The sequence below is a fragment of the Camarhynchus parvulus genome, chromosome 15, assembly GCF_901933205.1.
Source record: "Camarhynchus parvulus chromosome 15, STF_HiC, whole genome shotgun sequence".
NCBI classification, from domain to species: Eukaryota; Metazoa; Chordata; class Aves; order Passeriformes; family Thraupidae; genus Camarhynchus; species Camarhynchus parvulus.
In genome coordinates, this window is record NC_044585.1 from 1181090 (window position 1) to 1203586 (window position 22497).

General features: G+C 57.3%; 1 protein-coding gene across 6 annotated transcripts in view; it reads right to left on the reverse strand.

Annotated features, from left to right (window-relative positions):
* Window positions 1–409: 409 nt before the first annotated feature.
* OSBP2 (oxysterol binding protein 2) overlaps window positions 410–22497 on the reverse strand; it is a 98690-nt gene continuing 76602 nt past the window's right edge. For 4 of the 6 annotated variants that reach the window (XM_030959029.1, XM_030959027.1, XM_030959033.1 and 1 more), the window contains 11 exons: window positions 16383–16581; window positions 14030–14150; window positions 13086–13152; window positions 12591–12758; window positions 9624–9869; window positions 7264–7384; window positions 6445–6548; window positions 6092–6187; window positions 5566–5750; window positions 4210–4430; window positions 410–3270 (listed from right to left, as the gene is read on the reverse strand). In XM_030959029.1, the coding sequence (XP_030814889.1) occupies window positions 3128–3270; window positions 4210–4430; window positions 5566–5750; window positions 6092–6187; window positions 6445–6548; window positions 7264–7384; window positions 9624–9869; window positions 12591–12758; window positions 13086–13152; window positions 14030–14150; window positions 16383–16581 (1671 nt within the window). In that variant the 3' untranslated portion in view covers window positions 410–3127. The remainder of the gene's footprint in view (window positions 3271–4209; window positions 4431–5565; window positions 5751–6091; window positions 6188–6444; window positions 6549–7263; window positions 7385–9623; window positions 9870–12590; window positions 12759–13085; window positions 13153–14029; window positions 14151–16382; window positions 16582–22497) is intronic. The other 2 variants (XM_030959030.1, XM_030959028.1) reach the window with 1 other exon arrangement.

Genomic DNA, 22497 nt, shown 5'->3' on the forward strand with positions numbered 1-22497 from the left:
TTCCCTGGAACATCTCCATCCCGATGATCTCCCCCAGCCCATCTCCCTCCCGGGGCAAACCCTGCCCTGTTTCTCCTTCTCCTTCAAGCTCCCAGATAATCTCCTTCCATGCTCCTGTTTCCCTGATCTCCTGCCTTGGACAACCTCCCCTGGATCACCTCCCCTCCTGCCCCTCAAACCACCCTCCCTGCACCATCTCCTCCCCTTGGCACCTTCCCCCCCAGATCCTCCTCCTTCCCTGAATCACCACTTCCCCGGACCTCCCTGTCCTTTGAGCAACATTCCCTGAGTCTTCTCCTTCCTTGCCACCTTCCTGTCCCCCACCCCGTGTCCATGGCCCCCCTCACACCCAGAGCTCCTCCAGGACCTGCAGCCCTGGAGCACCAGTGACCATCTCAGCACCACGGCCTTTAAAACTCCCGAATCCAAGTTTTATTTCCGTGTAGGAGAAGAGGGATCACTCACAATATATTATTGTTCAAAAAGAAAATACATTCAACAGCATTTACAGTGGAATGACATTAAAATCCTCGAGGAGGAACAGAAGGACCAGGAGATGGTGCTCTGGTTAAGTGCTGCTGATAAGATGATCTCTGGAAGATGGAGCAATTTTTTTTCCATTAGCCTAAAATCCGGGGGATTTCTGGGTTGGGGTTGCTCCTCGTGCTCCCCCAGGCTCGGTGGAGCTGTGCAGGGTCTGTGGTGGGGGTTCCCAGGTGGAGGGGGCGATGGGGGCACAGCAGAGGGGACCCCCAGAGCCCAGCCCATCCCGCTCCCTGCTCTGCTCCGCCCGGAACAGCCTGGGCTGGAGCTCCCCCTGCCCCAAGCTCCCGGGTGACACTTGCATTGACACAGCAAAAAGGCAAATAAGGCATTCTGAAAGCTCCACTTCACCCCTCCTCCAGCCCGACCCGAGGGGCACAAACCCCCCGGGACACTCCGGTGCTGCCACAGGCCAGGGCAGCGGCACCAGGGACCCGTGGGGAGCACCCTCCCTGTGCCAGGCAGCCCACCTGGGGCCAGGACACCTGGGCCAGCTCTCACAGGCCAAATCCCAGGCTGGAGCATTTAAGATCAGCTTTCCCGAGCCGGGGCAAAGCTCCAGGAAGGAGTGAACATCCCGGAGCAGCAGCTGCAACTCTCGGGACACTGGGAAGCAGCCTGGAGCATCCCACCGCCAGGAATCCCGAGTGCCACAAACCCCAAACACATCATTCCCAGATGGGAATGTCTCTGGAACACCTTTTCCATGCTACAGGATCCAGCTTTGGAGCAAACCGTTGCTTCCCTGCCATGGGAACCCATCACCACCACCCGAGCTCGGGGACGAGCCGAGGGGAATCGTACTCGTGCTGTAAAAACTCAGACAGACACCTCTGTCTTCATCATTTTTCATCTTTTGTGTACCATAGAAATTTAAGCAAAATAATTTTATATATATTTATATATATATATATGTATAAATTAGAAGCAAATAAATAAGATTAAAGGGTGCACTGAGAGCAGGGGGGGCTGCCCCGCAGCACGGTGACGCCGTCAGGGCCCTGGGGACTGTACACTGTGGGGATCACAGGGATGGAAGTGCTGGAAGCTGATCAGGAGGAGACTGATGGATGGGGAACCTGATTGCATAAGTGTCCCGTGTGCAAGCCTGGAGATTCCAGTTACCATTGCCTCAAGGTTCGTTATTGCTAATTAACTTCACGTGGGTGTGACGGGCGGCTCGGGGCGGCCCCAGAGGCAGGGTCAGTGTGATATGATGGAGAGCCAGAAAAGGAGACAGCAAAAATGGGATCCAGCAGGGCCAGTGCAGGTCTCCAGGTGTTCCCGGCCCAGCAGATCCCATCTTTGGGATGCCACCACCTCCTGCTTCCCCTCGGAGCTCCGGTCCTCACCTGTCACCAGCAGGGCTCGCTCTGCTCCTCCCGCTGCATCCAGGGCCAGGCAGGGTGATGGACCCAGCAGGGCTGAGGGGGACGAGGGGTTCCCTGCCCTGGCAAACTGGAGCTGCTGCAGGGAGAGCCCAGGATGAGGGAGGGGAGGAACAGCAGTTGGGAGCGGGTGCTGGGGCACAGGGACTCTCCAGCCTCAGCCTGTGGCCAGGCCTGTCTGGCTGAACAGGGTGGGAGATGCAGGACCAAGGCTCCACCCCAGCAGCACCACGGCATCTCTGCTCTCCTCTCCCCAGGGCACCTCTTCCCTCCTCTCCCACCCAGCCTCAGGCACAGCTCAGCAGGGAGACACCGATGGAAAAGCTGGAATTGAGATCCAGCCCCCACGTGCAGGGATACAGAGCAGGGACACGGAGCCAGGAGCATCACTGGGACAAAAACTCTTCACTGCATCAGCCTGGTGCTCCCAGCCTCACTGGGGCCATTTCCCCCTTCGCATGTGGTTGCAGGAAAACCAAAGCAAACCTCACTCAAACCACTCCCACACGATAAAGACAGGCCCAAGCTTTGCCTGAACACTTCAGACTGTGGGGAAGCACCTCCAACGCTCTTGAAAGAAACAAAAACCAGGTCAAAAACCCCAAAGTCACCAGCTGAAATATCCTACTTGGTGTTACTGGGATGACAGGGCACTGTGGAACCACCAAGAGCCTCTGGGATCAAGTGCCACAGCTCCTGGGGACAGTTTTCCAAGCAGAGTTGTTCGTGTCCATCTTTGAAGGAAACCTGAACCAGGAGCAGGATTTGTTTTTTTTAAAAAAATAATTCCATAAAGTCCACACAGAAATGGGGTCCCAAAAGAAGAAAAAAAAACTGGCAAAGAGCTCACACAAGCACAGCATTCCCACACCCCGGGCATCTTTGGACATCGACGTCTCAGCCACCGGAGCCAAGGCGCTGGAGGATATAGGCAGCAACTCCTGACAGCAATGAACATCCTAAACCCAACCCAGCTCCACGTGTCCTCACTCCTAAGCAGTCGCTGGAAAATCCATCATTAAAAAAAAAAAAAAAAAAAGATGCTATTTATTAGTGCATAAAAAAATAGGTTTGGAATCCCTGTTTGGATCTCTGCATGTATTGACTCTGTCGGCCCGGCGGGACGCTGCCGGCGTGTCCTCGCTGTCCCTCGGGCTGTGCCAGTGTCCCAGGGGTGGCCCCGAGCTCTGGGGGGCTCAGAAGATGTCGGGGCACACGCTCCAGTCCTGCTTGTCCTTGGCCTCCCAGTAGCCGCCCTTGTAGACGCAGATCAGCTCCCCGGTGACGGCGTCCACCTTGCGCTCGAACCACAGCGGCAGGTACCCCTCGTAGTCCTTCCCTGGGGGGCAGAACGGGGTCAGGGGGGCTTCTGCACCTGCAACCCCAAAATCCCACAGCTCCCAGAAGAGCAGGGACTGGCTGCTGGTGCTCCCAGAGCTCAGGGATTCGTTTGAGCCCAGCCCTGTTGTGGTCACGAGGGCCAAGGACTGATCTCCAGGGGCACAAAGTGACACGGCCAGGGACACGATGACCAGCAAGGCAAAGCAGCCAACAGCCCTCCCTGCCAGAGCCCACTGCCCTAAAAACCCCACCAGCTCCCACAAGTGCCTCAGTCCCTCAATAAAACCTCCCTATGGATAAATCCAGCTTGGCTCTTTAGGAATTTGGGCAGCATGGAATGTCTCCCATGGGATGCATGCAGGGCTGGAAAAGGGACTGAGCTGCTGACAGGTGTGTGATGGCTCTGGCTCTGCACAACTCCTGACAGGAGGGGACAGTCAGGGGGGTCAAGCTCTGCTCCCAGGGAACAGGGATGGGAGGAGAGGAAACGGCCTCATGTTGCACCACAGCAGTTTTAGATGGGATATTAGGGAAAATTCTTTCCTGGAAAGGGGGGTCAGGCATTGGAACAGGCTGCCCAGGGCAGTGGTGAAGTCCCCATCCCAACAGAAAATCCCCAAAGCAGGGACTGTTGGTGCTCCCCGGGCTCAGAGACTGATTTGAGCCCAGCCATGGTCATGAGAGCCAAGGGAGGACTGGTTCTCCTTAGGGACAAAGTGACTGGTGGGACACGATGGCCAAACACACGATGACCAGCAAGGCAAAGCAGCCAACAGCCCTCCCTGCCAGAGCCCACTGCCCCAAAAACCCAACCAGCCCCCACAAGTGCCCCAAACCCACGCAGAAGGGTTCCCCAGAGCTCGCAGGGTGTGTCCCCCACAACCATCGCGGGCAGCGCAGTCCCTGCATCCTGAGCCATCCCCGAGCACCTCCTCACCTTCCTCCATGGCCTCCACGGCCTCGGCCTCCCTGCGCCGGCGCACGGCTCTCTGCTTCTCCTCCAGCCTCTGCTTCTCCACGTTGGCCTCGTCCCAGCGGCCGCTCTCCATGAGCCGCTGGTCGGGGCGCAGCCGGCTGTCTGTGGGCGCCACGCGCTCCTCGGGCTCGTTCAGCGTCAGCGCCAGCTCCGAGAAGAAATACATGTTCTCAGCATTGTCCCTGAGAATGGCAGAGAGCCTGGTCAGCATGGGGAATGCCTCAGGCACAGCCCCACTGATCTGATCCTGCTGAGCTGGGGCAGCCTCCAGTGCTGGGGCAGCTCTGGGACCCTCCTGCCAGGAGAGACCTGGAGGGGCTGGAGCGTGTGCAGGGCAGGGAACGGAGCTGGGAAGGGGCTGGAGCCCCAGGAGAGGCTGAGGGAGCTGGGAAGGGGCTCAGCCTGGAGCAAAGGAGGCTCAGGGGGCCCTTGTGGCTCTGCACAGCTCCTGCTGTGCAAAGCAAAGGAGGCTCAGGGGGGACATTCTGAGCTGCACACAGTCACCCCAGTCTGCCTACAGCCACAAGGCTGTATTTTCCCAAGAATTTTCCTGACAAATTCTCCTAAAGCATCAGTCCCTCAATAAAACCTCCCTATGGATAAATCCAGCTTGGCTCTTTAGGAATTTGGGCAGCATGGAATGTCTCCCATGGGATGCATGCGGGGCTGGAAAAGGGACTGAGCTGCTGACAGGTGTGTGATGGCTCTGGCTCTGCACAACTCCTGCCAGGAGGGGACAGTCAGGGGGGTCAAGCTCTGCTCCCACGAAATAGGGATGGGAGGAGAGGAAACGGCCTCATGTTGCACCACAGCAGTTTTAGATGGGATTTTAGGGAAAATTCTTTCCTGGAAAGGGGGGTCAGGCATTGGAACAGGCTGCCCAGGGCAGTGGTGGAATCCCCATCCCAACAGAAAATCCCCAAAGCAGGGACTGTTGGTGCTCCCCGGGCTCAGAGACTGATTTGAGCCCAGCCATGGTCATGAGAGCCAAGGGAGGACTGGTTCTCCTTAGGGACAAAGTGACTGGTGGGACACGATGGCCGAACACACGATGACCAGCAAGGCAAAGCAGCCAACAGCCCTCCCTGCCAGAGCCCACTGCCCCAAAAACCCAACCAGCCCCCACAAGTGCCCCAAACCCACCCACAAGAGTCCCCACAGCCACTCTCCCCCTTCCAGGGACCCACCTCAGGAAAAGCCACTCAGCCCCACAAGTCCATCCTGTCCTCCGGCCTGGGCACATGAGCCTCCCATTCCCGAAGGCTCTGGGAGATCCCATCCCCCCAGTCCTGCTGTCCATCCCCCCCAGGGACTCACGGGAGCGGGTACTTCCTCCACAGGACCTTTGGGGACAGTGTCTGGTAGACAGTTTTCTGCTTGCCCTCGGTGCTGGTGCTGCCGTGGCTGCTGTGGAGGATCTTGGAGCACTCCATCTTCTCATCCCACGTGCCAGACATGACGTAGTGGGCTTTGCCATCAGCATCACTCACCACCCCTGTCACCTGCCAGGGGGACACGGCTCTGGTGGCATGTGGGAATGCCCAGAGGGACACCACACCTCCAGGTGTCCAGCTGGATGTGGTGCTGTGTCTCCTGGACATCCCTGACCTTGCAGGTGGGTGTCCAACCCACCAAACCCCTCCCAGGTCTCTGTGCTGCAGCTCCAGCACATCAGAGCCGAACCACGGGACACGGAGGTGCCACCCAGCCCTCCCTGGTGAGCCACGTTAGAGGTGCCTGGCCAGCCCCTCAGCCCCATGCTGGGGCTCACCCCAGTGGTACTGGGAGCCTGGAAGAGCCAGGAGTGACCCCTGAAGGAGCAGAGTCCCTGCTGGATACTCACCTTGCGGGGGACATCCCTGGAGAAGTAGCTGTAGGGGGTAAATTTCAGCTGGCATTTATCTTTGGACTTATGGTTAACAATCTCTATTTCACCAGACTGGATAAAAGACACAGAACCACAGCAGGAAGAGACAGAGGAGGTGTTAGTTGTAGTGCAGATACCAACACCCACTGGGCACAGCAGCACCAGTGGCTGCCCCCCACTCCAGCCACCCCCAGCCTCGGGCAGTGCCAGGGAAGGCTCCAGAAGCCTCTCCCAGCCCTGCAGGGAAGCACAGCTCCCCATCGTGGCAGGAGCACGTGCCCAATGCTCCTCCAGCCCCCAGGGCCAGGCAGAACTGTGCCCTCACCCACCTGGTCGATCCAGAGCTTGCCCACGATGATGTTGTGCACTGTGGAGGTGACTTTCCTCCACACGTAGTGGTTCCCACTGGAGTGGAACTCCAGGTGGATGGCGCCTGTGGAGACAGGAATGATCTGAGCTCAGCAGGGGCAGGTGTTCCCCAGAGCCCACCACCACCCCAGCACTGTGCTCGTCCTCAGGGCCACCCCTCTCCCTGCATCCCCCAGCCAGCTCTGGCTCTGGATTCACCCCTCCCTTAGTGCTGCAGGAAGGGAGGGACACCTCCTGCCAGGCCCTCTGCCCTCTGCCCTCACTTTGACAGCAGGTCAGAAATGTGCTGCCTGGTTGATTCAGGCACTGGCACCACTCTGGGAATGCTGCCCAGCCCAGGGACAGGCAAAAGGAAAATGAAATGCTGGAAGGAGGCAGCTTATTGCTCTTGTCTGGCAGGGAGAGGGTTAAAACAGGCAGCAAGTTAACTTTAAATGTCATGGAAGGAGCAATCACTTCCTGGGCAAGCAGGGTATTTCCAAAGCAAAGGAGCCTTTGCAGCTGGCATAATTTCCACTTCCAGGGCAGACATGTTATTGTTGGATCATTGGATCAGGAGCACAAACCTGGGCTCCTTAACTGCCTGGGGCAGAACCCAGTGAGCCCCAGGTGAGCCCAGGGAATTCCCAAAGTCCCAGGTGAGCCCAGGAGATTCTCTGTGCCCCAGGGGAACCCAAGGAATGGCTAAAGGCTAAGGCAGCAGTTTCTTTAACTGCTGGGTTCTGCATGAGCAGAGCAAGGCCAGTCCATCCCAGGGAACTGCAGGATCCATCACCTACCCAGCGGCATGATGGAGAGGTATTTGCCCCTGAACTTGCTGGCGATGGTGATCTCCTGCCACAGCGTCCACCCTCGCCTGGAGTACACGTGGTGGGCAGCTGCTGGGGGGTGGTGGCTCACCTGGGGACAGGACACACAGCCCGTGAGGACACAGAGCTCAGCTGAGCGCTCGGAGAGGGGACAGCCCCACGCCAGCCCAGCACTAAGGATGCTCCAGGCCCTGGGCACCACATCAGCCTTGGCACTAAGGGTGCCCCTGGACACCACAATCCCCTCGTGGGCAGCGGGGGCACCCCCATGCAGTGCCCTGGCAGCAAAGGGAGACACACCAGGATCCTGCCAGGATTGGCTCAGGCTCATTTCAAAGCATGATCCATGAGATCTTCACTGAGCAACCATCGCTGTGAGATGCTGCTGTTCCCTGAGCCCAGGCCATGGCCCTGCTTTCCTGGGATCCTGGCTGAGAACCATGGATGTGCTGGCATCCCAGTAATCCCAGTGGAACAGCACCTGGGAAATCCCAGAGGACACAGGCCCACAACTGGTCCAGAACACACAGCATGAGTTTGGCTTCTCCCTCACACACACACTGGGCTGGAAAAGTGGACACAGCACCCTAAATCCTGAGAGTGACTTGTTAGAGGTGGTGCTCACATGGCCCTGCCCTGGAAAAAAAGCTACCCAAACCCAAGGCAGGAGCAGGAATATCCCAGGCAGAGGGACCTGGTGGCACAGCCTGGCACAGGCACCCACGGATCCCCAGAGCTCCAGGATGATTTCCCTGCTGTAATTACAGGCTGAGCGCCCCGAGCTCGGGATTACACACACGGGTAGGGCCAGGGCCTCGCCATTAAATCCAGGCACCAGCAGCAGGAAATCCTATTTGGATAACTGGATTTCAGGCACTGGATTATCACTGCTTGGCTGGGCACGTTGGCAGGCTGAGCAGCACAGGCAGCACCAAGGCAAATTCAGAGCGGTGGGAAAGGAGGCTGGAATTGGTCAGGAATATCAAATCTGGGTACAAACACAGGAAAACTGGGACCAACCAGAGAAAGCAATTCCAGGCAGGTTATTTATTTGGGAGGGAACAGGGATGGAGGAAGGAGTGTGGTGAAAAGGGGAGTGAAAGAAGGAGAACAGGGATGATGAGTTTGGGAATGATGCAGTCAGGGGTGTCCAGCAGTACTGGACAGGCAGGATTGGGAGAGATGTGGTCAGAGGTACCCAGGGGGGACAGGCAGCCCTGGGCTTGGCACCACAGCTGGGATGAGGCTGAGAACTCTATCCAGGACTTCCAGCTGCACCCCAGGAAGGTGAGGGTATGGTATGAGGGTACCCCAGCTGGCTAAAGGATGGATCCATCCCTTCCAGGCTAAACCAGGTGAGAGGCCAGGAACTGCTGCCAGGCAAGGGGAGGTGAAGGTGTGACACTGCTGAGCTGGGAGAACCTGAGCTCTGTGACAGCTCTGTGACACTGTGCTGGGGTGGCTGAGGCTTGAGGCCACCTCTGACCCTGGCAGGCAGGAGGGCTCAGGCTGTGGCTGGCAGTGTCCCACCTCACTGCAGCCAGGGGCACTGGCATGGCTCCCAGGCTGGGATGGGCCCTCTGGGGACACGCAGAGCTGGGTGACATTGGGCCCACAGCGCTGGGGGTGTGGAGGGACAGCAGAGCCAGGAATTCTGGGGATTATCTACTGCAGGACCTTCCTTGGGTCACACTTCCAGGAGACCCCACAGAGCCTGTTCAGCATGGCCTAGAGAGGTTGGGATGGGATGGGATGGGATGGGATGGGTGGGATGGGGGGGGGGGGGGGGGGGGGGGAGGGATGGGATGGGATGGGATGGGTTGGGATGGGATGGGATGGGATGGGACAGGAGGTGCCATCCTGCCTCAAGCCAGTGCTCCACAGGTGTCTGACAAGTTTGGGTACCCACTGCCAGGGAGGGCTTTGTCCACCCCTGGGTGTCCTGCAAGGAGCTGGTGGCAGAGCCTGGCACCACTGCAGCAACTGCTCCAAACCTGGGGACAAAGGGCCAAGCCAATCCAGCCAAACCTGTGCCCCATCCCTACACCTTGTCACCCAGCCCAGAGCACTGAGTGCCACATCCAGTCCTTCCTTGGACACCCCAGGGGTGGGGACTCCACCCACCACCTTGTCCCCGTCCCACTTCTGGGAGAAGAGCCCAGGGAAGGCTCAGGGAAGAGCCCAGGGAAGGCTCGGGGAGAAGAGCTCATGGAAGGCTCAGGGCGAAGAGCCCAGGGAAGGCTCAGGGAGAAGAGCCCAGGGAAGGCTCGGGGAGGTGCTGCTGGTGCCCCCAGCAGGATGGCAGCAGCAGGGGCAGCCCCAGGGCTCACCTGCTCGCAGAGGGAGCGGAAGCCCAGCTCCTCCAGGCGGTCCAGCTCGAAGGTCTCCCCCAGCAGGGGGTTGAATGGCTTTGCAGTGCGATGGACAGTGGTGGAGTAGGAGGACACGGAGAAGGCGGCCACAAAGCACATCTGCTCCGTGGAGCTCTCACACTTCACTGCCTTGTCCAGCAGCTCGTGGTACTCCAGGTCCTCCGTGAGCCGCTGCAGCATGGACAGGGGCTCGTTGAAGTTCACCTGCAGGGGAACGAGGCGGGGTTAAGAAAGCAGGAGAGATCCCCAAGAGGCACCTCCAAGCCCAAAGGGAAGGGAATGTGTGCTCTGCTCCCTGATCTGTGCCGGGCAGCGCCAAGGTTCGGGGTGTGGGGGAGCCAACAGCCCTGTGGGATGATCAGGGATCAGCCCAAGTTATCACCCTGACCCCAAAATGAGCCTCACCAACGAGATCAGCCCCCTGCCAGGCAGCATCCCTCTGGCCACAGGACAGGGATGTGCTGCTCCCCAGCCTGCCCTCATCACCTCCATCCCTGTGTGCCAGGTGACCCAGCTGCCCAGAAAACCTGGAAAAGCCCCATTTTGGGGTCTCCATGCTCCTGAGACTCCAGCCCCATGACAACGCCTCTATTTTTATCACTCTGAAAATACTGAAATTAAAAAATAATTGAAAGCAAGACAGAGCCACAAAAGGTCTTCTGCCTTTTTAGTTTCATTTCAAAACAAAGAAATATATTTTAAGAGGAGCAGATGGCTGAAGAGCCACTTCTGTAAGCCAAGTTAAATATTTCATAGTAGAAAAAACAAACTCCAGATTCCAGGATTTAGCTTTTTTTAGATTTTCCACTCAGGGATTTAGCTTGCAAGTGGCAGGGATCTTACAGCATCAGAGAAAGAGGGAGCTGGGGAGAAAGAGCAGCATCAAATCCACATAAAGAGCAAATCACTTGGGATAATTCTCAGAGAGATGCAGAGAACAAAGCCAGCAGCTGCATCCTCAGCTCTGCTCAGGCAATAGGGAGCAAAAGCCTTCCATGCGGGGAAGAAGATGAATCCACCCAAATTCTAAATTCCTACAACTGTTTTTCTCCTTTTCAGTGCTGCAGGTTTGTTCACTCAGAGGGAGAATCAAGGAGCTGTTTGCACAAGGGGTTTGTCAGTCCATCACATCCCCAGGAAGGGGATGGGTCTCAGAAGACCTCAGAGAACCTCAGAAATGCTCTTAATTCATCAGGAATCTCCCCAAAGAATGTCCACATGCAGCTGAGCTTGTGGGGTGGATCCTGGTGCATCTCTGGCAGCACCTTCCTTCTCATTTCACAGGGACTGTGTGTTCCTTCAAGATTTCACAGAATCTCAGAATGGTTTGGGCTGGAAGGGACCTTAAAGCCCATCCAGTGCCACTCCTGCCATGGCAGGGACACCTCCCACTGTCCCAGGTGCTCCCAGCCCCAGTGTCCAGCCTGGCCTTGGGCACTGCCAGGGATCCAGGGGCAGCCCCAGCTGCTCTGGACACCCTGTGGCAGGGCCTCAGACCCTCATGGGGAACAATTTTTTCTTATATTTAATCTAAACCTCCTCTCTTCCACACTGCCCTCAGGTTTGGACTCGAGCAGCTCCCAGGATGATTTCATTGATAGGGGAAGTATAAACTTCTCTCTCCAGGCACCAGCAGCTGCTGGGATTTCATATCCTGAGCTTATTCCTGTGCCCATCACACCCTGATCTGCTGCTGCTGCAGAACTGGATGGTGCTGGGCTGTCCATCCCAGCTGGAAATAGCACGAGGAAGACACAGCTCATCACTCTCAGGCAGAGCTCTGAGCTCTCACTCAGGCTCTGTTTGAAGAGACAGACCACAACCAATCCAGCATCCCAGCCCCTGAAATGTGCTCCCTGCTCTTTACCCCACAGAGGATGGATGAATGTGGCTCTGTGCAGCCCATGTGGGGGCTGTTCCACACAGACCCCCAGCAAACCCTTTCTGGCCATCACAGGGAGCCTTTGTCCCCAAGGGCTGAACCAGCAGCACCCAAAACCTGCCCCCAGCACCTTCTTCACCAAAAAGCTGCTCTCTGTAAGGAAGAAGAGGCTCTCTGAGCCCCTGGGGTGGAACCCAGCCCTGCTGTGGTTAGTGCAGGTGGGGCTGAGCCCTGAGTGTCCTGTCCTGGATCACAGGGGGGAAAACATCACCAGCAGCAGGGTCCCTTCCTCATGAATTCTCAGGGATTCACAGGGTCCTGCTCCCCGAATGCCTCTGCAGCAGCTGGATATGCACAGGACCCTCAGGCAATGTCCCCTCTGCCCCAGCCTGCCCAGGAGCAGGGATGTGCTGGAGCCAGTCCAGTGGAGGCACCAGAGATGCTCCAGGGCTGGAGCCAGGCTGGGAGAGCTAGGGGTGCTCACCTGGAGAGGAGAAGGCTCCAGGGAGAGCTCAGAGCCCCTTGCAGGGCCCAAAGGGGCTCCAGGAGAGCTGCAGAGGGACTGGGGACAAGGGATGGAGGGACAGGACACAGGGAATGGCTCCCACTGCCAGAGGGTAGGGATGGATGGGATATTGGGAATTAGGAATTGTTCCCTGGCAGGGTGGGCAGGCCCTGGCACAGGGTGCCCAGAGCAGCTGGGGCTGCCCCTGGATCCCTGGCAGTGCCCAAGGCCAGGCTGGACATTGGGGCTGGGAGCACCTGGGACAGTGGGAGGTGTCCCTGCCATGGCAGGGGTGGCACTGGATGAGCTTTAAGTTCCCTTCCCACCCAAACCATTCCACAATTCCATGATAAGCATGCAGCAGCTGCCAGCACAAAATCCAGTCCCTGGTGACAATCTCCTGTCCCTGCCTGGGGCTGCTGTGCCACCACAGCACCAGCAGGACCATCCAGGGCTGTAACCCAAAGCTCTGCACAGCCAGGACCTGCCCAAATCCACCCCCTGTGCCAGCGCTGGTGCCAGGGACACTCAGACTCACGGGCATGGGGATCTTGGAGAGCTCCTTGCCAATGCAGTTCTTCATGATGCTCCAGAGGTTAAGGCTGTAGTTGGGTTTGTCAGGAATTCGAGTCCTTCTCCTCTTCCTTGGCAGGAGATCTTTGCCTGTGGACTCATTGTAGCTGCTTTGATTTGAGCTCTCAAACACCTGTGGAAGCAACAGAAGGAACTCAGGTTTAAGCTGAACCCAACCAGAGCCAGCAGCTCCCAGGAACAGCAACCACAGCCTAGGAGACACCTGAGGAGCATTGCTGGAAGCCTGTTCTCCAGGGAAATGTGGGTACAACTGTCCCCCAACACCTTCCTGCTTCCCTCAGGAGAATGCTGAGGATGCTGATGCTGCTGACATCTGTGACTCACAGAGGAACCACCACAGAGCAACAGGACCCAGATGCAGGGTCCCTTCACAGCCATCCCCTCTGCCCTGGTGCCACCCCAGCAGCACCACCCCTCCCAGCCTGCCCAGCCCACTCACACTGTCCTCCAGGTTCCAGTCCTCGGGGTGGCCCTCGCTGGCCCCGCTCAGGTTGCTGCCCGAACGCCTGCGGGGAGGAACAGCAGTGGGGAGCACAGGGCAGGGCAGGGAACACCCAGGGCTGGTGCAGCACCCCCAGAGCATCTCCTGCACCCCCCAGGGCACTGCCAGGAAGGAACTGGGAGTGACAGAGGCTGTGCACAGTTCTTAGGAGGGGTTTCTAAGGACAGGATGCTCAGAAAGGGATTCTCAGCCACAGCCCTGGGGGCACAGAGCACATTCTGCTTTTGTCACCAAGCCCAGTGATGTGACCATGGGTGAGACCACAGGTTCCTCCAGCCCAGGTGTCCATGGAGGAGTAAGAGCAGGTGACAGCACACAGAGGGCAGGATTTGATGGGATACTGGGAACAAATTCTTCCCTGTGAGGGTGGGCAGGCCCTGGCACAGGGTGCCCACAGAAGCTGTGACTGCCCCATCCCTGGCAGTGCCCAAGGCCAGACTGGAGGGGCTTGGAGCAACCTGGGCTAGTGGAAAGTGCCCATGCCCATGACAGGGGGTGGAATGAGAGGAGCTTTAAGGCCCTTCCAGCCCTACCCATCCCATGATTCCATGGTTCTGTCAAGGCAAGGTGCTCCCTGCCTCAGCCCAACATTCTGAGGGATTTCCCTCCAAGTCCCTGCTCCCATCAGCTGAGGGGCAGAGGACTGAGCTCTCCCACAGCACTGCCTGACACTGCCCTTCCTCACCTGCTTCACTACAACTGGGGGCCATCCTCAGCCTTGCTCCAGGAATGCAGGAGCAGCCGGACACAGGATGGACCTCTGGACAGAGGCAGGGGAAGTTCTGGACAACATGCCCACAGTGACCCCGTGGGAGGGGCTGCTGCAGGAACACCGGCCCTTCCCAGCCCTTCCCGCATTGCCAGGCAGGCAGGGGCGGTACCTGTGGTGCTTGGGGTCTGCAGTTACTGTGATAAAAGCTGGTGCGTCCTCCATGGCATCGAAGTACTCCGTCTCCTCATCTTCATCACTGGCCTCTCCTTTGGCAGACTGCACACTCCCTGCTGGCACAGAGGCTTTGACACAGAGCCCACCGCAGGATCTGTCCCCAGAGCCCCTGCTGTGTCCCCTCACAGCCTGACCCCCCCTGCATCCTGCCTCACACCCCGAGGATGCTGTACCGATTTCCAGCTCCTCGAGGCCGGGATGTGCCCTGCTCCCCAACCCAGACACACAAGGCTGTGCTCAGGAGCAGCCCCCAAAATGTCCCCAGGCAGCCTGAGGGTGACACGGCCGTGCCCAACCCTGTCTGGTGCGGCTCCGCTCCAGCACCGCCCCGTCCGCCGGGAAATCCGGTTTGGATTGAAGCAGGAAAAACAAATCCCGTGTTTGAGGTGATGCTGGAGAGGGTTCCCAGCCCCGCATTCCCAAACACCATTCCCAAACAAGCACCATTCCCAAACAAACACCATTCCCAAACACCATTCCCAAACAAACACCATTCCCAAACACCATTCCCAAACACCGCTCTACTGTGCCGGGACGGATCCATGGTTGCGGCACCTGAGTCGCAGTGCAGCTTCCCTGCTCCTGCCCCATCCTGAATAATCCCGTTCCCTGCCTCACTCCCGCTCTCCAGAGGAGCAGGGTCACCATCCCAGGGGGATTTGTTTGTGTTTGTCCCTGCAGCCATTTCCCCCAGCTGCCCCTCAGAATTGTTCCGGCTGCTGGGCCCTCTGAGGACATCGAGCCATTCCCGACCCGTGTCCCCAGGTGTCACACCCACAGAGCTGTTAAATCCCCCCAGGGATAGGGACATGGCTAAACAACCCTTTCCATGAAGGAATATTCCCCAATATCCAAACTAAACCGCCCCTGAGGCCGCAGGGGAATGAGGGCAGTGCCTGGCACCAACATCCCCCCCACCTCCAGCAGCCACTGCTCTCTCCCTCGGGTCTGTATTTCCTTTAAAAGTCAGACCCAGCACTATGAGCAGTGTTTGTGGCTCTAACTAACGCTGCCCTGGGGGAAGGACATTTGGCAGGAATCTGCAAAGCTGTTGGATCTTATTGCAAACGAGCCCTGGCTGTTCCACTGCCACCCCACGCAGCCAACTCGGCAGTGCCAGGGGACCCTGAGCCTTTTCCCAGTGCCATGGCTGCCCTCCAGCACCCAGAGATGTGCCCACCACTAAGGGTTAAAGCTCCCAAAGCAGCCTGGAATAGCATGAGTGAGCTGGGGACACAGCCCTCTCTGCACCTCAATCTTGGGGACATCCAAGTCCCTGAGCAAGGACAATTAGGAATAATTATGGCATAATGGGAACCATTTAGAAAATTTTTTTTTTTGCCCTTCCTATGGGGGGGGAGAGGGGGGTTTTTTTTTTGCCCCTTTTGCTGGCAGCTCGTGGGATAGCCAGGCGAATGCCCTGATCCATCATGGCTTCCATCCTGCTGACAGCCTTCCAGGGCAACAGCCCCAGGGTGCTGAACAGCCCTGAACCATCCCAGAGGTGTCTGAACAGTCCTGTCCCATCCCAGGAGTCCCTGAACAGCCCTGAACCATCCCAGGGATCCCTGAACAGCCCTGTGCCATCCCAGCGGTCCCCAAGCAGTTCTGTCTCATCCTCTGGGTCCCTGAGTGGAACACCCTAGTTCATCCTGAGAGTCCCTGAGCAACTCCATCTCATTCCAGAGGTCCCTGAGCAGCCCTGTCCCATCCCAGGATCCCCTAACAGCCCTGTCCCATCCTGGTCCCCAAGTAGCCCTGTCCCATCCTGGGGATCCCTGAACAGCCCTGTCTCATCCCAGTGATCCCTAACAGCCCTGTACCATCTCAGGGATCCCTGAGCAGCCGTGTTGCATGCCAGGATCCCCTACAGCCCTGTGCCATCCTAGGATCCCTGAGCAGCCCTGTCCCATCTCAGGAACCTCGCAACAGCCCTGTCCCATCCCAGGATCCTCTAAGAGCCCTGTCCCATCCTGGGGACCCCTGAACAGCCCTGTCCCATCCCAGGATCCCCTAACATCCCTGTCCCATTTCAGGATCCCCCAACATCCCTGTCCCATCTCAAGAATCTCACAACATCCCTGTCCCATCTCAGGATCCCCTAACATCCCTGTCCCATCCCAGGATCCCCTAACATCCCTGTCCCATCTCAGGATCCCCTAACATCCCTGTCCCCATCCCAGTGATCCCTAACATCCCTGTCCCATCCCAGTGATCCCTAACATCCCTGTCCCCTCCCAGTGATCCCTAACATCCCTGTCCCTTCCCAGCCGCAGGCTGTTGCTCACCCTTGGCGGTGCTGGCGCCGCTGGCAGTGCCCGTGGCCAGGCCGGGTGCCCCGCGGCAGGCTCGCTCCAAGCTGTTGTGCTGCTTGGCTAACTGCTCGATGGTCTCCTCCAGGCGGATCCGCTGCTCCCGCTCATGCTGCAGCAGCCGCTGCCATTTCCGGCTGTGGCTCTCGGCTAAATCCAGGAAATCACGGCAGGCCTGCACAGGGAGGGAGAGCTCAGCAGGAGTGTCACAGCACACACAGGCACAGCTCAGCCAGGAGTGTCACAGCACACAGGGACAGCTCAGCCAGGAGTGTCACAGCACACACAGGCACAGCTCAGCCAGGAGTGTCACAGCACACACAGGCACAGCTCAGCCAGGGGTGTCCCAGCACACAGAGACAGCTCAGCCAGGGGTGTCCCAGCACACAGAGACAGCTCAGCCAGGGGTGTCCCAGCACAAAGGGACAGCTCAGCCAGGGGTGTCACAGCACACACAGGCACAGCTCAGCCAGGAGTGTCACAGCACACAGGGACAGTGGTGGTGTTCACAGGGGTCTTAGGATAAGGGAAGAGACGAGGATCTGACTTTATGTTTTAGAAGGCTTGATTTATTATTTTATGATATATATTATATTAAAACTCTACTAAAAGAATAGGAGAAAGGATTTCATCAGAAGGCTAGCTAAGAATAGCATAGAAAGAATGATAACAAAGGTTTGTGGCTCAGACTCTGTCCGAGTCAGCTGGGCTGTGATTGGTTATTAATTAGAAACAACTAACATGGGCCAATCAAAGATCCACCTGTTACATTCCACAGCAGCAGATAATCAATGTTTACATTTTGTTCTTGAGGCCTCTCACCTTCTCAGGAGGAAAAATCCTAAGGAAAGGATTTTTCACAAAAGGTCTGTGACAGGGGACAGCTCAGCCAGAGGTGTCCCAGCACACAGGGACAGCTCAGCCACGGGTGTCCCAGCACACGGGGACTCCAGGCTGGCTCCCTGACACCCCCTCCTGCTCCTCTCCCAGGAACAGGGTTTTACCAACTCCCAGAGCTGTGCTCAATCCCCTCATCCACAGCTCAGCTCCGGCCATCCAGAGCTGAGCCAACCCCAAGGAGGACAGCTGGCCATGGCAGCCTGGCCTGCCAGAGCCTGCCCACAGCCTGTCCCTGTCCCTGTCCCAAGCCCTGAGCCTGCTGTGCTCTTCAGGAGCTCTCACAGCCCTCAACAAGCCCAAAGGTCTTGAGTGGCACTTTCACGACCAAATTCAGCAAATAAGGAGAAGCTGGATGGGACAGTGGTCCCTGGGGTAGACAGCCCAGGGACAGACAGGAGAGGAATGGAATGGGATCCAGAATCATGGAATGGTTTGGGCTGGAAGGGACCTAAAGATCATCCAGTTCCATGGACAGGGACACCTTCCACTAGCCCAGGTTGCTCCAAGCCCTGTCCAACCTGGCCTTGGACACTTCCAGGGATCCAAGGGCAGCCACAGCTGCTCTGGGCTATTCAAGTCAGGAGCCAGCAATCCCTGGAGGCAGAGAGGAAGGATATCCAGCTCCTCCCCAGAGCTGCACAGCCCAGGGCCTGGTCCCTGCAACACATCCACCATGGCCAGAACCCCCATTCCCCTCCCCAACGAGCCCGGGGTACCCCCCAGCCATGGGGACCCCGCAGACACACAGGGCACAGGGCAGGAGGGCTCAGCGAGTGCTCCAAGGGAAGCCTTGCAGTACACCCAGCATCCATCCTGTGCCACCAGGCAGGGGACAGCTGGGACACCACAACCCAGGCTGGCAGAACCCCTTGGCACCATGGCCCCTCCCAAAGCCCCCCAGGACTGGCATTGCCCAGCCCAGCTGCACTCCCAGCAGGACCGGGGAGCAGGACATCCGCCCAGGGCTGGGACATGGGGACACTGCTGGCTGTCCCACACTGCCACATCCCAGACAATGGCCTCACAGGACAGCCAGGCCCTCACAGCTCTATTTTTAGGTTATTTCCTATTTTGGATGAAACCCTGAGTTCCTGAGGCCTCGCTGCTTCCTCTGCCATCAGCGGCCACGTGCAGCTGAGCACGGAGGCAGGGCTGCTCCTCCCGCCCCAAATCCCTGCCAGATGCAACACACTGAACTTCCTCTTGTGTTTCAAAGTAGGGAAACAGGATTTTTAATGGAAATTCTCCAGGAGCTGGCAGCGTGAAGGGAAATTAACTGAGCTTGTGCAACTCCTTGTCATACCAAGGGAGTCCAATGGATAAACGCTAGCTGAAAAACTCAAACCTATTCAAAGACATCCAGAGAGTTTTGGATGTCTGACAGACTACAACATTCCCAGGACTTGGCTATTTTCTGTTTCCAGCTATTTGGATTCCCCAGATGATTCATCCAGCTCTTGGCTTGGTTACTCAGCATTTGGGCTGCAGGTGGCACCTGAGGATTGAGGTAACTCCTGGTCAGGAAGATTCAGGGCTTCAGTTTCAATGACGTGCTCTGATTTTACCAGGATTTGCCCAAGAAAAGCTCCAATTCATCAGTTCTTCTCAAACCTTTCCCTTGGATAGCAGCAGGATTTGAGACTTATCCAGGGAGAGAAGTTTTTCCTTTAAGGTTTTGCTTGACATACACCTGGAACATGACAGAACCAGACCCTGCATGTGTCCCTTCCTCCACCCCTTTGATGCTTTTCCCACTGAAGGCAGGGAGGGCTCAGGGTCTTGTCCCCCCCACATTCCTGGCTGTGCTTGCATCTCACATGTGTTCAAAACTCTGGGTCAGCTCTGGGACCCTCCTGCCAGGAGAGACCTGGAGGGGCTGGAGCGTGTCCAGGGCAGGGAACAGAGCTGGGAAGGGGCTGGAGCCCCAGGAGAGGCTGAGGGAGCTGGGAAGGGGCTCAGCCTGGAGCAAAGGAGGCTCAGGGCAGCCCTTGTGGCTCTGCACAGCTCCTGCCAGGAGGGGACAGCCGGGGGGGTCGGGCTGTGCTCCAGGGAACAGGGACAGGAGCAGAGGGAACAGCCTCAGGCTGGGCCAGGGCAGGGACAGGGCGGATTTTGGGAATTTCTTCACTGAAAGGGTGGTCAGGCCCTGGCACAGCTGCCCAGGGCAGTGCTGGACCCCCATTCCTGCAGGGATTTAACAGCTGTGTGGATGTGACACTTGGGGACAGGGGTCAGTGGTGGCCTTGGCACCTGGGGAATGGTTGATGCTCTCAGAGGCCAGACCAGACCCCACATTCTGTGGGCCATGTTTTCATCTCCTCCTCTGGAAACAACTCAGCTCCTCTGCATCCCAAAATCCTCCTGGGAGCCGCCCATGGCCCACGGGGACCCTGCCCTGGCCCCTCCCAGTGACACCATCCCGGGCCAGCCACCAGCTCTGTGTGTCCCACGGATGCACTGGGCTAAGAGGATGAAACCGGGGCAAGTAATGGGATATGGCCATGACCTTCCCACCCCAGCAAAGCTCATTATCTGCTCCAAAGGTCCAGCTCCACAGGCAGCAGGCACAGAAATGCCCAGTTTGGCACCGAGGGTGGGAACTGCCGCCTGCGCCAGGCTCAGGGGCTGAGCACTTTAAAACGAGATCACCTGTAATTATCCTACTGCAATTAACCACGGGCTGGAACAGGGAATTAGGGGGAAAGGAGGTAATGATGGAGGAGCCACGGGGAGGCAGGGCTGGGAGCTGGGAGGAGAACTTGCTCCAGCAGCTGATGGGAATCACATCCTAGTGAAAAAGAGCAGGTTACACCTCGGAATCTCCCATCCCAGAGCTTCAAGGAGGACTCCATGCTGCATGCCAAAGGGAAACCTGCACCACTGGGCTTCATTTACAGCCATATAAAAAAATCCAAGTGATGGAGAATGGCTGTCAGCACTGCAGAGTGTGGGGAGGTTTTGGGAAGGAGCACGATGGCCCTCATGAGGCCACAGATCCCACCAGAGGCTGTGCAGTTCCATGGAGCAGGTCAGGACAATGCACGGTCCGTGCTGCATCCCACAATGGTGACAACATGGATTCAGGAGCTGGGATACATACAGGGATTATTCCCTGGTTTGAAAGGCTGTAGGGGCCCCTCTCTGCAGCCTCCTCCTCTGTCATTCAGACAATGGCTTGATCCAAACCTGGATGAAACAATCCAGACCAACCCAAGCAAGGACCATGTTTGCTCCCTGGGAGAGAACTGACGCCAGGGCTGGAGAGGGGAGAATATCCTGCAAAGGGATCTGCCAAACTCAGCCCCCACTGCTGCTACCAGCAGCCAAGCAAATTAAAGTGATTCACTTGGGTTTACAGCCCCTACAGCCAGACAGTGCCAAGTTCCACAGGGATGCTCACTGAAGGTGGGAGCACCACCAAACAGGGATCGGGGGATCTTTTTTTCAGTCGCTGTCAATTGAGCTCAGTCCTGAGCCAAAACTCATCCCTGTATGGAACAAGGGCTGCAGGGCACTGGGATGAGGAGCTCAGACACGAATATCCCAGCTCATCACTCATTCCCAGCATTAATCCCCTGCCTTGGTGTTCCCAAGGTACAAACAATCCCAGCCACTGAGCAGGAGCAACACCTCTCAATCCAGCTTATGAAATTCTCATGGAGAGGTGGCTAAATTTAGTTGCAGCTGAACTTGCTCGGGGCTGTAAGCAAGACTCAGCCACAAACCCACAGAGGCTGGCACAGGGACACAGGACAGCAGGAAGGGCTCCTTGAGGAACCACCCAAAGGAGGGCACAGAGCCCAGGCTGAAGGATGGAAGTGCAGGAAAAGTGATTCCCCAGTGAGCTGTGGGGCTGAGGAGTCAAGGCCATGAAGGTACAGCCTTGGGAGGCCCTACCCTTGTCAAAGCTCTCCCAGGATCCACGTTCTCTTTTTAAGCAACTTAACTCTCAGTATATCTAAATAAAGATGTTAGGCTTGGAGCCCAGATTGAGGAGCCCTGTGCTGTTGTTCCAGGTAGGAATGCCCTCCCCACCCAGTGAATTTCCTTACCGCACATGGGGAGAGCTGATACCGTGTACAGATCTCCCTGACAGAGGCACTCACTGTCCTCGAGCTGCTCTGTAAGAGCAGAGAAGAACAAAGGCCACAGGATGCTGTGTCCATCCCCACATGCTTCTCACCCCATCAGGAGACTGGGTTTATCCTTCACAGCATCCAAACTGCTGCCTCCCACTCGCAGAGGGGCAGCAGGTACAGGAGGTGACAGAACATGACCTGGATTTCAAACCCTAGAAGTTCCGAAGGCTGTTCTGCCTCAGCATCATCACAGCACAGGTGGGGCTGGAGAGCAGCAGCCAGGCTGACAGGTCACCAGTGACCAGAGATAAAAGCAAGCTCCATCCCTGTGCAGTCCCTGATCTCAGGGAACCCCAGTGTTACCTGCAACCATGGGGCAGGAGGGACAGAGGTGGTTTCTCCTCCTCTCCATGGCTGGAAAAAGTTGTGGCAGGTCCCAATCCAGCACTGGCCGATGGAACTGTAAATCCCAGCCAAGACAGGGAGGCACAGGCAAAAGAAATGGAAAAATACCACCGAGGCTCCTGCAAATTCCTGGAGGAAGAGGCAAAGTGCCATCGAGATCCTGCCGGTGCCATCAGCTCTGCGGTCCCTCCCTGTGCCCAGCAGCTGCCAAGGGCACATTTAGCACCTTTCACACATTTGTCACGGCAAATATCCCCATTTCACAGCTTGTTGCTGGCTAATGGGAACGTCATTAACAGCCCCAGGATTATTCATGCAGTGAAAAACAATCACCCGAGGTCACCCATGTCCTGCCAAGGTGGTGGTGTCACACACCCTCGGGGATCTCTGCTTCCTCAGTGGAGCAAACAGTCAAAATCGGATGGAAGGAACAAAGAGATGAGGTTAATTAGCTTGAAAGGGTAAATGATCATAGCAAGGCCTGCCAGACTTCATAGAATCATGGAATGGCTTGGCTGGAAGGGACCTTAAAGCTCATTTTGTCTCATCCCCCTGCCATGGCAGGAACACCTCCCACTGTCCCAGGCTGCTCCCAGCCCCAATGTCCAGCCTGGCCTTGGGCACTGCCAGGGATCCAGGGGCAGCCCCAGCTGCTCTGGGCACCCTGTGCCAGGGCCTGCCCACCCTGCCAGGAACTATTTCTGGGG